The 17768-nt window shown below is 45.3% G+C and overlaps 1 protein-coding gene across 1 annotated transcript in view; it reads left to right on the top strand.

Moving 5' to 3' along the window:
* LOC120999406 (solute carrier family 22 member 7-like) overlaps positions 1-17768 on the top strand; it is a 136015-nt gene that overhangs the window by 50521 nt on the left and 67726 nt on the right. Inside the window, exons 4-6 of the mRNA XM_040430288.1 lie at positions 12-180; positions 2430-2550; positions 10889-10992. Of these exons, the coding sequence (XP_040286222.1) occupies positions 12-180; positions 2430-2550; positions 10889-10992 (394 nt within the window). The remainder of the gene's footprint in view (positions 1-11; positions 181-2429; positions 2551-10888; positions 10993-17768) is intronic.

The raw sequence follows: 17768 nt of genomic DNA, 5'->3' as shown, positions 1-17768 counted from the left end.
TCTCCCCGCAGCCCTGGAGTGGACGGACGTTTCACATCGTACCTTCGTTGGCACCATCAGTAGCCTATCATGGACGGCTGGGTACATGGTCCTCGCCTTGCTGGCATACCTCATTAGAGACTGGCGCTGGCTCATGCTGGCCACCACCTCCCCGTGTCTGCTTGCTATTGCCACCTGGTGGTGAGTGGTGGGGCTACTGTGCTTATGCGGTAAATTATCATTTCCTGGCAGAGTAGTAGAGGGACACGGGGTCCAAGAGAGGAAGGCGAAGATGAATGTTATGTCCCATGCAGATGTGGGGAAGATACTAAGCAGTCAGCCTATGGATCAGCGAACCAGTTCAGTCCAAAATTTGCTATTTTTTAGACGGCAGACGAACCTGAATCTTTCCCGGTTAGTTTCGGATGAATTCACTAAAATGGCCTGTATTGCACTTATCGGCGGGAAAAATCCATAGGGAGGTAGAAGAAGGGTTCTCTCATGACCCTGAGAGGAATTGGGCAGTAGGGCTTGCCCTGATTGGCTCCCAGGCTGACAGACACAGTCATGGAGAGTCAGAAATCAATCAAGCTTATTGCCAGGGAAAGGCTATAATTACAAAAGAATTGTGTGTGTTATGTACAATAGAGAGAAGACAGGGCCTGTGGCTGTGCCTGCTCTCAGGGGCACCCCAAAAGCAGCTACCTGTTTCCCTATTTTCACAGAAACCAGCAAGCTTAATTCCCACCTGGCCAAGTTGCTGGCAGTGTAGTCGCTGCCGTACTATTTAGTAGAGTAGAGTCCGCTGCCTTTTAGTGAGCCAATGGCGTGCGCTCAGCCTCGCTGGAAGATTCCTAGCCGGTATTATTTTTCCCAAAAAGCCATCCCTGCCTTGTACTCTCACGTGGCGGACAAAGTGGGCTGCTACTTGCACTTTTCGCTGTTCGGCAAGTTTCAAGCCACGGTGGACACCTGGAGCAGCTGTTACAGGCAGAGGCAGTACATGTCTTTCACAGCCCATTGGGTCAATGTCTTTTCTGGCAACAGCGAGGCATCACCCCGGCAATGAGGCCAGATCGTTTTGATCCCCCCACGATTGTATCAGCCTGACTCCCACACCAGGCACTTATCCACCTCCTCCTCCATGGACACGTTCCCGTCCCCACCAGCAGCAGGGCACAGGGTCGCTCGTTCCTAACCCATCTCTTTCCTATTACATGTGTCAAGTCAAGTGCTGCCATGATGTGTTGGAGCTGATCGGCCTCAGAGAGAGTAGCCGCACTGGTGAGCAGCTGCTCAAGTACATGAAGCAGCAAATATCCCACTGGCTGTCTCCCCGTCAACTCCAACTGGGCAAGGTGATCAGCGGCAATGGGCACAACATCCTGACCGCCCTGAACCTGGGGGAAATAACACATGCTCCCTGCATGGCACACGTCAACAACCTTGTGGTGGAACACTGGCATCTGCAAAGTACTGGAAAAGTCCAGATGACTGTCCAAGTATTTCGGCCACTCTTACGTGGCCAGGAAAGCTCTCTTGGACCTGTAGCGACTGAACAGCCTGCCCCTTGACCGCTTAATCTACGACGTGCTAACTTGCTAGACTTTAACATTGCACATACTAGAGTGTTTGTATGAGCAGTGGAAACCATGACCTCAGCAGCAGGGAACACGTGTGACTTCGAGGTCAGGCAGTGGCAGCTCATCCAAGGCGCTTGTCGGGTGCTACACGACGTCATCCCCTTCATATTTATCCTAGAACAGATGCTGACCCTCATGCAGCAGGGGGCCAAGGCAGAAGAAGAGCAGCTGACATATCTTGCTGTCCACCCTATAGCTGTTGGGGACACACAAAGGGAATCTGATATGGAGCAGGATGACAAGCTGCCACTGCAAGAGGAGGAGTCGGAGGTGGAGGAGCAACAGGATGATGATGATGGCCCCGGCAGGACGCCCAATCGTCTCAGTGGGGGGCAGAGCCAGAAAGAACTGACTCCTTAGGCATGCTGGCGAGAATGGCGACCTGTAGACTCATTTACTTACGTAGTGACAGGCGGATCAGTGACATCAGTCTGATGATTACTGGAGAGCCATGCTTTTAGACCCTCGCCATCAAAGCAAAATGGGGGGATGTTTTCCTTTTGCCGAAAGGGAGGTCAAATTACATTATAACAAGGTCTTAAGAGGCTTGAGGGAGTTATATACCAACTTTCAGGGCAATTGGAGCAACTTTGGATCAGCTCAAATCAATTCATGTCCGAACCGAAATTATTCAAAAATTCAGCAAAGCAGACCTGAACGAATCTCAAGTTATTTGACCCTTGTGCAGAGTACACCCTTTCCCCATGTCACCATCATGACTGCCAGACAGTTCTATATTGTCCCCACACTCACTCACGTGCCCTGCTATCCTGCTGGTGCTCACACTATACACTCTATTTTCTCTAGGTGGGTCCCAGAGTCAGCTCGATGGCTCCTCACCAAACAGGACTTCACTGCAGCTCATCGACACCTGTCCAGGTGTGCAGAGATGAATGGAAAGCCGGGATTCATCCAGATTTCACCAGAGGTAACCCCCCCCCCCAACCAGAGAAGTCGACCAGGGCTGAATACCCAACCAACACACACACACACACACACACACACACATTCACTGAGTCAGATCATTTTTCAGGCAACTACTACAAGGGGAAGCTCATTGCAAACACATCTCACAGCCACAAATTGAGTATGCAAAATAACTGTGGAGCCCAAGTTATAGGTCTTCAACACAGTGAAAGCCAGAAATCTCCCCAGGGAAGGAAACAAAGCACAGGGATGTCCCAGTTTTAGAGATCACCAGATCCACCATATTAAGTGGCCTCTATGTCTAGATCCAGCTCTGTTACAAACTTTAAGAATGTGACAAGGGTAAAAACCTAAGCCACCACTAGAGGGAGCTCACTACATACAGATTATACAGTCACCACTAGAGGGAGCTCACTACATAGAGATTATACAGCCACCACTAGAGGGAGCTCACTACATACAGATTATACAGCCACCACTAGAGGGAGCTCACTACATACAGATTATACAGTCACCACTAGACGGAGCTCACTACATACAGATTATACAGTCACCACTAGAGGGAGCTCACTACATACAGATTATACAGTCACCACTAGAGGGAGCTCAGTACATACAGATTATACAGCCACCACTAGAGGGAGATCACTACATATAGATTATACAGTCACCACTAGAGAGAGCTCAGTACATAGAGATTATACAGCCACCACTAGAGGGAGCTCACTACATACAGATTATACAGCCACCACTAGAGGGAGCTCACTACATACAGATTATACAGCCACCACTAGGGGGAGCTCACTACATACAGATTATACAGCCACCACTAGAGGGAGCTCACTACATACAGATTATACAGTCACCACTAGGGGGAGCTCACTACATACAGATTATACAGCCACCACTAGAGGGAGCTCACTACATACAGATTATACAGCCACCACTAGAGGGAGCTCACTACATACAGATTATACAGCCACCACTAGAGGGAGCTCACTACATACAGATTATACAGTCACCACTAGAGGGAGCTCACTACATACAGATTATACAGCCACCACTAGGGGGAGCTCACTACATACAGATTATACAGCCACCACTAGAGGGAGCTCACTACATACAGATTATACAGTCACTACTAGGGGGAGCTCACTACATACAGATTATACAGCCACCACTAGAGGGAGCTCACTACATACAGATTATACAGACACCACTAGAGAGAGCTCACTACATACAGATTATACAGCCACCACTAGAGGGAGCTCACTACATACAGATTATACAGTCACCACTAGAGGGAGCTCACTACATACAGATTATACAGCCACCACTAGGGGGAGCTCACTACATACAGATTATACAGCCACCACTAGAGGGAGCTCACTACATACAGATTATACAGTCACCACTAGAGGGAGCTCGCTACATACAGATTATACAGTCACCACTAGAGGGAGCTCACTACATACAGATTATACAGCCACCACTAGAGGGAGCTCACTACATACAGATTATACAGCCACCACTAGAGGGAGCTCACTACATACAGATTATACAGTCACTTCTAGGGGGAGCTCACTACATACAGATTATACAGTCACCAGTAGAGGGAGGTCACTACATACAGATTATACAGCCACCACTAGAGGGAGCTCACTACATACAGAATATACAGTCACCACTAGAGGGAGCTCGCTACATACAGATTATACAGTCACCACTAGGGGGAGCTCACTACATGCAGATTATACAACCACCACTAGAGGGAGCTCACTACATACAGATTATACATCCACCAGTAGAGGGAGCTCACTACATACAGATTATACAACCACCACTAGAGGGAGCTCACTACATACAGATTATACAGCCACCACTAGAGGGAGCTCACTACATACAGATTATACAGCCACCACTATAGGGAGCTCACTACATACAGATTATACAGCCACCACTAGAGGGAGCTCACTACATACAAATTATACAGTCACCACTAGAGGGAGCTCACTACATACAGATTATACAGCCACCACTAGAGGGAGCTCACTGCATACAGATTATACAGCCACCACTAGAGGGAGCTCACTACATACAGATTATACAGCCACCACTAGAGGGAGCTCACTACATACAGATTATACAGTCACCACTAGAGGGAGCTCACTACATACAGGTTATACAGTCACCACTAGAGGGAGCTCACTACATACAGGTTATACAGCTACCACTAGAGGGAGCTCACTACATACAGATTATACAGCCACCACTAGAGGGAGCTCACTACATACAGATCATACAGCCACCACTAGAGGGAGCTCACTACATACAGATTATACAGCCACCACTAGAGGGAGCTCACTACATACAGATTATACAGCCACCACTAGAGGGAGCTCACTACATACAGATTATACAGCCACCACTAGAGGGAGCTCACTACATACAGATTATATAGCCACCACTAGAGGGAGCTCACTACATACAGATTATACAGCGACCACTAGAGGGAGCTCACTACATACAGATTATACAGCCACCACTAGAGGGAGCTCACTACATACAGATTATACAGCCACCACTAGAGGGAGCTCACTACATACAGATTATACAGCGACCACTACAGGGAGCTCACTACATACAGATCATACAGCCACCACTAGAGGGAGCTCACTACATACAGATTATACAGCCACCACTAGAGGGAGCTCACTACATACAGATTATACAGCGACCACTAGAGGGAGCTCACTACATACAGATTATACAGCCACCACTAGAGGGAGCTCACTACATACAGATTATACAGTCACCACTAGGGGGAGCTCACTACATACAGATTATACAGTCACCACAAGGAGGAGCTCACTACATACAGATTATACAGCCAGCACTAGAGGGAGCTCACTACATAAAGATTATACAGCCACCACTAGAGGGAGCTCACTACATACAGATTATACAGCCACCACTAGAGGGAGATCACTACATAAAGATTATACAGCCACCACTAGAGGGAGCTCACTACATACAGATTATACAGCCACCACTAGAGGGAGCTCACTACATACAGACTATACAGCCACCACTAGAGGGAGCTCACTACATACAGATTATACAGCCACCACTAGAGGGAGCTCACTACATACAGATTATACAGCCACCACTAGAGGGAGCTCACTACATACAGATTATACAGCCACTCGGGATGAGCAAATCGACTTTGGATGAAACATCCGAAGTTGATTCGCTTATCCCTAACAGCCACCAATACACTGTCTTGGTATACACAGTGTCCTGGTATATATAGAAAACCTCCCATACAGTGTCCTGGTATATATAGAAACCTCCCATACAGTGTCCTGGTATATATAGAAACCCTCTATACAGTGTCCTGGTATATATAGAAAACCTCCCATACAGTGTCCTGGTATATATAGAAAACCTCCCATACAGTGCCCTGGTGTATATAGAAAACCTCCCATACAGTGCCCTGATATATATAGAAACCCTCTATACAGTGTCCTGGTATATATAGAAAACCTCCCATACAGTGTCCTGGTGTATATAGAAAACCTCCCATACAGTGTCCTGGTATATATAGAAAACCTCCCATACAATGTCCTGGTATATATAGAAAACCTCCCATACAGTGTCCTGGTATATATAGAAACCTCCCATACAGTGTCCTGGTATATATAGAAACCTCCCATACAGTGTCCTGGTATATATAGAAAACCTCCCATACAGTGTCCTGGTATATATAGAAAACCTCCCATACAATGTCCTGGTATATATAGAAAACCTCCCATACAGTGTCCTGGTATATATAGAAACCTCCCATACAGTGTCCTGGTATATATAGAAAACCTCCCATACAGTGTCCTGGTATATATATAGAAAACCTCCCATACAGTGTCCTGGTATATATAGAAACCTCCCATACAGTGTCCTGGTATATATAGAAAACCTCCCATACAGTGTCCTGGTATATATAGAAAACCTCCCATACAGTGTCCTGGTATATATATAGAAACCTCCCATACAGTGTCCTGGTATATATAGAAACCTCCCATACAGTGTCCTGGTATATATAGAAACCTCCCATACAGTGTCCTGGTATATATAGAAACCTCCCATACAGTGTCCTGGTATATATAGAAACCTCCCATACAGTGTCCTGGTATATATAGAAACCTCCCATACAGTGTCCTGGTATATATAGAAAACCTCCCATACAGTGTCCTGATATATATAGAAAACCTCCCATACAGTGTCCTGGTATATATAGAAAACCTCCCATACAGTGTCCTGGTATATATAGAAAACCTCCCATACAATGTCCTGGTATATATAGAAAACCTCCCATATAGTGTCCTGGTATATATAGAAACCTCCCATACAGTGTCCTGGTATATATAGAAACCTCCCATACAATGTCCTGGTATATATAGAAAACCTCCCATACAGTGTCCTGGTATATATAGAAACCTCCCATACAGTGTCCTGGTATATATATAGAAACCTCCCATACAGTGTCCTGGTATATATAGAAAACCTCCCATACAATGTCCTGGTATATATAGAAAACCTCCCATACAGTGTCCTGGTATATATAGAAACCTCCCATACAGTGTCCTGGTATATATAGAAACCTCCCATACAGTGTCCTGGTATATATAGAAAACCTCCCATACAATGTCCTGGTATATATAGAAAACCTCCCATACAGTGTCCTGGTATATATAGAAACCTCCCATACAGTGTCCTGGTATATATAGAAAACCTCCCATACAGTGTCCTGGTATATATAGAAACCTCCCATACAGTGTCCTGGTATATATATAGAAAACCTCCCATACAGTGTCCTGGTATATATAGAAAACCTCCCATACAGTGTCCTGGTATATATAGAAACCTCCCATACAGTGTCCTGGTATATATAGAAAACCTCCCATACAGTGTCCTGGTATATATAGAAACCTCCCATACAGTGTCCTGGTATATATAGAAACCTCCCATACAGTGTCCTGGTATATATAGAAACCCTCTATACAGTGTCCTGGTATATATAGAAAACCTCCCATACAGTGTCCTGGTATATATAGAAACCTCCCATACAATGTCCTGGTATATATAGAAAACCTCCCATACAGTGTCCTGGTATATATAGAAACCTCCCATACAGTGTCCTGGTATATATAGAAAACCTCCCATATAGTGTCCTGGTATATATAGAAACCTCCCATACAGTGTCCTGGTATATATAGAAACCTCCCATACAGTGTCCTGGTATATATATAGAAACCTCCCATACAGTGTCCTGGTATATATAGAAAACCTCCCATACAGTGTCCTGGTATATATAGAAAACCTCCCATACAGTGTCCTGGTATATATAGAAACCTCCCATACAGTGTCCTGGTATATATAGAAACCTCCTATACAGTGTCCTGATATATATAGAAACCTCCCATACAGTGTCCTGGTATATATAGAAACCTCCTATACAGTGTCCTGATATATATAGAAACTAGAGATGAGGGAATTTCTTAAAAGTTTCATTTGGCTGATTCGGCGAATAAAAAAAAAAAATTTGCATTGTGACGAATTTCTTCGTCATGAAGCGCATTTATATGTAAGTAGCGGGTGCAATGACAGGGAGCTGCGATAGCGCTGCCCCCGTCATTGTACCCCTCAGATGCCACGTTCATACATGATCGTGGCCTCTGAGTGTAAAATTAACAATAAAAAAAAAATGTAATCAAACTTACCGCCTCCATTTGCTCGCGTTTGAAGATCTCGGCCAAAATCCTGCGCGGCGCGAGATTACTTCATCACGGCGGCTGGTGTGGTGACATATGACATCATCACACCAGCCGGCGTTATGATGTAATCTCGCGCCGCACGGGATTTTGGCCTAGATCTTCAAGCAAGATGGAGGCTGGCGGCCCATCGCGAGAAAATGGAGGAGGCAAGTTTGATTTATTTTTATACTATTTCAGGTTAAATTGATTCGCTGACACGAAGCACTAGGAAATTCGGCTTCTAGGCAAATCGAATTTATCCTGAAATTCGGATCGAATTACACTTCGTGGGATTCAATTCGCTCATCTCTAGTATAAACCTCCCATATAAGGGATCGCTCTCTCACAGGGGGTTGCAATCACAGACGCCTCTGACAACGGGGTTCAAGTCCAAATTGTGCCCGTCTGGGCACTAGCTAATACAGAGGTCTTCTCCCTGACTCCCCTCTAAAGCGCAGTTTACCTACAGGGTCTCAGGCTCCAACCCTTAGCAGGTCAGCTCACCAAACATAAGTCCAGGGGAGAGATCCTGAAATAATAATCCACCACCACTTTCTACACGATCTGGGCCGGTGTAGAGGACTTAGGTTCCAGCTGCTTCCGTACGAGATGGATGAGGTCATACATCTGAGATCAGGCAGGCTTGTCCATGGTGTAGCTCCATGTGTTGACCCTCTGGGCACGAAGCGCCGGTGTAACGCCCAAGCGAGCAAGGACCTCCATTTTAATTTGGCATTGTCCCAGACATCCTGCTCTCTGAGGTCATAGTAGGCCTTTTGTGGTTCACTGGACAGAAAGGGTGCAAGGACCTCTGCCCACTCTGCTACTGGCAGTCTCTCTCTCTCTGCCACTTTCTCAAACACAGTGAGGTAGGCCTCGATGTCGGTATCAGGCATCAGCTTTTGCAAGGCCCGCTGCAAAGCCCTCCTCACATTAAAAGCCTCTGGGGGCTTACCTCCACTCGTTGGGCTGGAGCTACAACAGTCTCTCTCAATGCAGCAATCTGCTCCAACAGCAAATGATTGGTTTCCTGCTGCCGGGTCTGGGCCTCCACCTGAGCCTGACGTTCATGCTGTACATATAAGGCCTCTTTATGCCCCTTTTTATCCTCAAGGTTGGCCTGAAAAAACAGCTTCATCATTTCCTCCATGGTCTATAATGAGCTTTGCATAGTAACTGCAGCGTTAACCCCGGACATAAAGCACCAACTTGTCACGCCGTTGCCCTTAGCAACTTGTTGTTGCCCGCATCCTCCACCAATTGTAAGGGTTCGTTCTCTCACAGGGGGTCGAAACCACAGACTTCTCCTCTGACAACGGGGTTCAAGTCCACATGGTGCTTTATTGTGGTACTTTAGCACCAGTACACACATAAACATTGAAAATAAACACCTGTCCGTCTGGGCACTAGCTAATACAGAGGTCTTCTCCCTGACTCACCTCTAAAGTGCAGTTTACCCACAGGGTCTCAGGCTCCAAGCCTTAGCAGGTCAGCTCACCAAACATAAGTCCAGGGGAGAGATCTGGCTTCTCTAGCCAGCAAGGCAGCCAGCTTCCTAAGCTTTTTTCAGCAACTCCTTCTCAGACTGACAGTCTGAGATGTGCTTTATTTCCCCTAACGATCCCAGCTGGAGTACACCTGGGGATCCCTCAGGCTAGGGGAAAACATGCCCTAGAATGCGGGTGGACTGGAGAGGTTCCATACCAAACCTACCTTCCCAGTCCAAATAAAATCCAGCCCTTGAATTTTGACAAAAATATCTCCAGCAACTACGTTTGCTGAAGCCAGCACCATCTTCCTGGATTTTACTTAACTCACCCAGTTGAGGAACCTGGGTGGGATATACACCCCTTCCAGGACTTTACCATACACTTTACCACAATAGAAAACCTCCTATACAGTGTCCTGGTGTATATAGAAACTTTAAGGTGTATCTGTAGGTTCCAGCACGTTGTACAGCAGAATATGTGATACCTGGGACATACACCATGGCGGTTTTTAGCTGTACAATAGCCCCCTTCGAGCTCATGGACATGACTGTATGTGTTTGGCGGTGCACAATTCCGGATACTTGCCGCCATTTTGTTTTTCACTTCAGTAGAAGTGTCCTATCCTTCTCCACATTGTGTGGGGCTGTGGAATGGACATGCGGATGCCGGCAGCTCGCGCTCTTGAAATGCATGTCTGCATCCGATCCGCTAAAAATGTGGACCAAACATCCGGTCGTGTGCCTGAGCCCAAACCGACTGCCATCGCCCCCACCGCTCAGGGCTCCAGCCTTTGCCTTTAGTGTAAGAAGTTGTGGTTTTGAGACTTGGAAGAGACAATTTAAAAATCCTGACTGAATGAAAGTTAAAGGGGTCATCGATCCTCCGGGCAGGTCATCCTCATCATATTGGCAGGGGCCCCGTGATCTGCTGCTCCAGGGAGCCACTGCACTTACTGAAGAACCCCATTATGCGGAGGGGTGTGTGTTGGAAGTTGGGGTGCATGGATTGTGACAATTATTTTATTCCCTCCATGGTCCAGGTCCTACAGAAGACAGTCTCGGTGGAGAGCAGGAAGTATAATTTGTGGGATCTCGTGCGGACGCGTCAGCTCAGGAAGAACACCCTGTGTCTGGGGATCATGTGGTAGGACACCCCTGATTTATGGTTTTATGAGGCGTTAATGAGTGCATCAGAGAGTGTGAGGTGTCTCCCGATATTATCCTTCTACCGACAGTCTTCCAATCCAATCTTCTCCTCCTACTGACAGCCTCCCAATCTTCTCCTCCTACTGACAGCCTCCCGAACCTCTCCTCCTACTGACAGCCTCCCGAACTTCTCCTCCTACTGACAGCCTCCCCATCCAGCCTCCCAATTTTCTCCTTCTAATGACAGCCTCCCGATCTTCTGCTCCTACTGACAGCCTCCCGATCTTCTGCTCCTACTGATAGGCCTCCCGATCTTCTGCTCCTTCTGACAGCCTCCTGATCTTCTGCTCCTACCGACAGCCTCCCGAACTTCTCCTCCTACTTACAGCCTCCCGAACTTCTCCTCCTACTGACAGCCTCCCGAACTTCTCCTCCTACTGACAGCCTCCCGAACTTCTCCTCCTACTGACAGCCTCCCGAACTTCTCCTCCTACTGACAGCCTCCCAATTTTCTCCTCCTACTGACAGCCTCCCAATTTTCTCCTCCTACTGACAGCCTCCAAATCTTCTCCTCCTACTGACAGCCTCCCGATCTTCTGCTCCTTCTGACAGCCTCCCTGATCTTTTGCTCCTTCTGACAGCCTCCTGATCTTCTGCTCCTTCTGACAGCCTCCCGATCTTCTGCTCCTTCTGACAGCCTCCCTGATCTTTTGCTCCTTCTGACAGCCTCCTGATCTTCTGCTCCTTCTGACAGCCTCCCGATCTTCTGCTCCTTCTGACAGCCTCCCGATCTTTTCTTCCTACTTACAACCTCCCAAACTTCTCCACCTACTGATAGCCTCCCAATCCTCTTCTCCTGACAGTCTCCATCCTCAGGTGGAGCAGACTTGTGTCTCCCTCGCCTGTCATTGCAGCCCTTGTTACTATTCACATTACTTCTACAAATTTCGCTAAGGCTACTTTCACATCTGTCTTCTCCGGCATAGGACAGCCTACTGGAGTTCTTTGGATCAGTGTCGGATAGTGTTGTCTGCATGCCGGACCCCATTGACTATAATGGCGTCCGGTGGAGATCCGGCTGCCAACTGGCAAATATGCAATGGTTTTTGTCTGGCAGACGACTCAGCTCCTGGGAGCCCAACTAGTATATAAATTCAGAAGGCTGACTCTCCTCAAGAGCAGTAGCTGTAGAGTGAGGGCGACAGGCTGAGGGTGGTATGAACTCCGTTGGCCATGTTTTGTGTAACAGCTCGGGGTCACCTAGCTCTCAGGGGTCACCATCTCCTGACTTTAGACGGTTGGCACCTTAAAGGCTATTTTTACATTGGTCTTTATTACAAATATGGAGCCCTTTTCTCTGTACAGATCTGAGATGCTCTAGTAGCAGGATCTGAATTTTCTCTCTGCTCCATCAGGCAGGGAGCTGGCGGCTCCATATCTCTGCTCTCTGACGTTATAAACACTCATTATAACTCAGTCCTCATCTTACTGATAAGAATGTGGCTTTCACACTTGCGGCAGAGGATTCCGGCAGGCAGTTCCGTCGCCGGCAATACGGACGCAAACGGATGGCATTTGTTAGACGGATCCAGATGCAAATCCATCTGACAAATGCATTGCAATACCGGATCCGTATCTCCGGTGCCATCCCGAAAAACGGATCCGGTATTCATTTTTTTTTGCATTTTCAAAGGTCTGCGCATACGAGCATACCGAAAAGCCGGATCCGTTTTGCCGGGACACTTATACACTTCAATGTAAATTAATGCCGGATCCGGTATTCAGTATTTTTGGCCGGAGATAATACTGCAGCATGCTGTGGTATTTTCTCCATCAAAAAAACATAAAAAGGGACTGAACTGATGCATCCTGAACGGAATGCTCTCCATTCAGAATGCAGTAGGATAAAACTGATCAGTTTTTTTCCGGTATTGAGCTCCCATGACGGAACTCAATAACGGAAAACAAAAACGCTACTGTGAAAGTACCCTTAAATAAGTGTTTCTAATCTCTTAGTAGTTTATCAGATGACCGGCACAAAGTGAAAGTGTCAGTCACACCGCTAGAAAAAGTTAACCTTTTGTGACTGAACATCTCAATAGTTTTAATCAAGACCAATTGGAAAAAATGATTTTTAGCTCAAAATGAGTAAAATGCAATCATAAAAAAAATTGTGCCTCCGAATGTGTATATAGCCTTTAAGGAGCGTCTCCAGCACAATGGATGGGGGTGCTCACTGGCCACAGACAGCTTCACCATCTCCTTCACAGCAGTCCCTCGTCCGTCCAGTCTCCTCCCTCACTACTGGGACTCTACCACCCAGTGTTCCCCAAAACCCATCACAGAGGTCCTGCCAAGTGTCTTCTGCTGCTCTGACTCCTGCCGACCTCCGCAATGGCGGCTCTACTGCCACACTTGGTACAGAGCGGACTGCAGGGTGAGCGTTAATGGCCCTTATGACACCCAACAACTAATGTCTCAGTCGTAGCGTGGAATCTTAGGAGGCTCAGGAGGACAGTAGCTTTAGGAGCCCCCCCTGCTGATTACACTGGAGAGAATAAGACAGGAGATTGCGGATTTGGTTCCTCTGATATTGAGTGGCGCCTCCAAAGTTTTGTGGCCGATGAGAGAAATGAAATCAGAGGGAGCTCATGTCACAGGATGGTGGTAGCTTCGGGGGTGCGGGTGGGGCTGACAAGCACCATTCTGAACTGTACTGGGGTCTGCGGGGGACATGGTTGAGCCTAACCAATGCCGCTTTTGTAGCGCGCAGGACACTTTAGACCTCATGAGGGAGGGACATGACTTACCCCCCTCCCCGGTCTGGGGATTGTCAGGGGATCGGGGAGTACACGGTTTATAATTTTAAACTGGCCACAAGGAACATTATTATTTACTATGGGGCACAAGAGGCATTATTATTATGAAGTAGGTGTTGGGGGCATTTTCTACTATTGTTTTCAGGGGCCAATTTATGTCTCATTATATTTGGTTTTGGAAGATAGATTTATTTATTTTATTCACTTCTATATCACTGACATATTCCACAGCGCTGTACAGACATTCTCATCACTTCTATATCACTGACATATTCCACAGCGCTGTACAGACATTCTCATCACTTATATATCACTGACATATTCCACAGCACTGTACAGACATTCTCATCCCTTATATATCACTGATATATTCCACAGCGCTGTACAGACATTCTCATCCCTTATATATCACTGACATATTCCACAGCGCTGTACAGACATTCTCATCACTTATATATCACTGACATATTCCACAGCGCTGTACAGACATTCTCATCACTTATATATCACTGACATATTCCACAGCGCTGTACAGACATTCTCATCACTTATATATCACTGACATATTCCACAGCACTGTACAGACATTCTCATCCCTTATATATCACTGATATATTCCACAGCGCTGTACAGACATTCTCATCCCTTATATATCACTGACATATTCCACAGCGCTGTACAGACATTCTCATAACTTATATATCACTGACATATTCCACAGCGCTGTACAGACATTCTCATCACTTATATATCACTGACATATTCCACAGCGCTGTACAGACATTCTCATCTCTTATATATCACTGACATATTCCACAGCGCTGTACAGACATTCTCATCACTTATATATCACTGACATATTCCACATCCCTGTACAGACATTCTCATCACTTATATATCACTGACATATTCCACAGCGCTGTACAGACATTCCCATCACTTATATATCACTGACATATTCCACAGCGCTGTACAGACCTTCTCATCACTTCTATATCACTGACATATTCCACAGCGCTGTACAGACATTCTCATCACTTCTATATCACTGACATATTCCACAGCGCTGTACAGACATTCTCATCACTTATATATCACTGACATATTCCACAGCGCTGTACAGACATTCTCATCCCTTATATATCACTGACATATTCCACAGCGCTGTACAGACCTTCTCATCACTTATATATCACTGACATATTCCACAGCACTGTACAGACATTCTCATCACTTATATATCACTGACATATTCCACAGCGCTGTACAGACATTCTCATCCCTTATATATCACTGACATATTCCACAGCGCTGTACAGACCTTCTCATCCCTTATATATCACTGACATATTCCACAGCGCTGTACAGACATTCTCATCACTTATATATCACTGACATATTCCACAGCGCTGTACAGACATTCTCATCACTTATATATCACTGACATATTCCACAGCGCTGTACAGACATTCTCATCACTTATATATCACTGACATATTCCACAGCGCTGTACAGACATTCTCATCTCTTATATATCACTGACATATTCCACAGCGCTGTACAGACATTCTCATCACTTATATATCACTGACATATTCCACATCCCTGTACAGACATTCTCATCACTTATATATCACTGACATATTCCACAGCGCTGTACAGACATTCCCATCACTTATATATCACTGACATATTCCACAGCGCTGTACAGACCTTCTCATCACTTCTATATTACTGACATATTCCACAGCGCTGTACAGACATTCTCATCACTTCTATATCACTGACATATTCCACAGCGCTGTACAGACATTCTCATCACTTATATATCACTGACATATTCCACAGCGCTGTACAGACATTCTCATCACTTATATATCACTGACATATTCCACAGCGCTGTACAGACATTCTCATCACTTATATATCACTGACATATTCCACAGCGCTGTACAGACATTCTCATCACTTATAAATCACTGACATATTCCACAGCGCTGTACAGACATTCTAATCACTTATATCACTGACATATTCCACAGCGCTGTACAGACATTCTCATCACTTATATATCACTGACATATTCCACAGTGCTGTACAGACCTTCTCATCACTTATATATCACTGACATATTCCACAGCGCTGTACAGACATTCTCATCCCTTATATATCACTGACATATTCCACAGCGCTGTACAGACATTCTCATCACTTATATATCACTGACATATTCCACAGCGCTGTACAGACATTCTCATCACTTATATATCACTGACATATTCCACAGCGCTGTACAGACATTCTCATCACTTATATATCACTGACATATTCCACAGCACTGTACAGACATTCTCATCCCTTATATATCACTGACATATTCCACAGCGCTGTACAGACATTCTCATCACTTCTATATCACTGACATATTCCACAGCACTGTACAGACATTCTCATCACTTATATATCACTGACATATTCCACAGCACTGTACAGACATTCTCATCCCTTATATATCACTGACATATTCCACAGCGCTGTACAGACCTTCTCATCACTTCTATATTACTGACATATTCCACAGCGCTGTACAGACATTCTCATCACTTATATATCACTGACATATTCCACAGCGCTGTACAGACATTCTCATCACTTATATATCACTGACATATTCCACAGCGCTGTACAGACATTCTCATCACTTATATATCACTGACATATTCCACAGCGCTGTACAGACATTCTCATCACTTATATATCACTGACATATTCCACAGCGCTGTACAGACATTCTCATCACTTATAAATCACTGACATATTCCACAGCGCTGTACAGACATTCCCATCACTTATATATCACTGACATATTCCACAGCACTGTACAGACATTCTCATCACTTATATATCACTGACATATTCCACAGCGCTGTACAGACATTCTAATCACTTATATCACTGACATATTCCACAGCGCTGTACAGACATTCTCATCACTTATATATCACTGACATATTCCACAGTGCTGTACAGACCTTCTCATCACTTATATATCACTGACATATTCCACAGCGCTGTACAGACATTCTCATCACTTATATATCACTGACATATTCCACAGTGCTGTACAGACATTCTCATCACTTATATATCCCTGACATATTCCACAGCGCTGTACAGACATTCTCATCACTTATATATCACTGACATATTCCACAGCGCTGTACAGACATTCTCATCACTTCTATATCACTGACATATTCCACAGAGCTGTACAGACATTCTCATCACTTATATATCACTGACATATTCCACAGCGCTGTACAGACATTCTCATCACTTATATATCACTGACATATTCCACAGCGCTGTACAGACATTCTCATCCCTTATATATCACTGACATATTCCACAGCGCTGTACAGACATTCTCATCACTTATATATCACTGACATATTCCACAGCACTGTACAGACCTTCTCATCCCTTATATATCACTGACATATTCCACAGCGCTGTACAGACATTCTCATCACTTATATATCACTGACATATTCCACAGCGCTGTACAGACATTCTCATCACTTATATATCACTGACATATTCCACAGCGCTGTACAGACATTCTCATCACTTATATATCACTGACATATTCCACAGCGCTGTACAGACATTCTCATCTCTTATATATCACTGACATATTCCACAGCGCTGTACAGACATTCTCATCACTTATATATCACTGACATATTCCACATCCCTGTACAGACATTCTCATCACTTATATATCACTGACATATTCCACAGCGCTGTACAGACATTCCCATCACTTATATATCACTGACATATTCCACAGCGCTGTACAGACCTTCTCATCACTTCTATATTACTGACATATTCCACAGCGCTGTACAGACATTCTCATCACTTCTATATCACTGACATATTCCACAGCGCT

Source organism: Bufo bufo, chromosome 4, assembly GCF_905171765.1.
Source record: "Bufo bufo chromosome 4, aBufBuf1.1, whole genome shotgun sequence".
In the NCBI taxonomy this organism is placed as follows: domain Eukaryota; kingdom Metazoa; phylum Chordata; class Amphibia; order Anura; family Bufonidae; genus Bufo; species Bufo bufo.
This window is presented reverse-complemented; position numbering and strand designations above follow the sequence as displayed.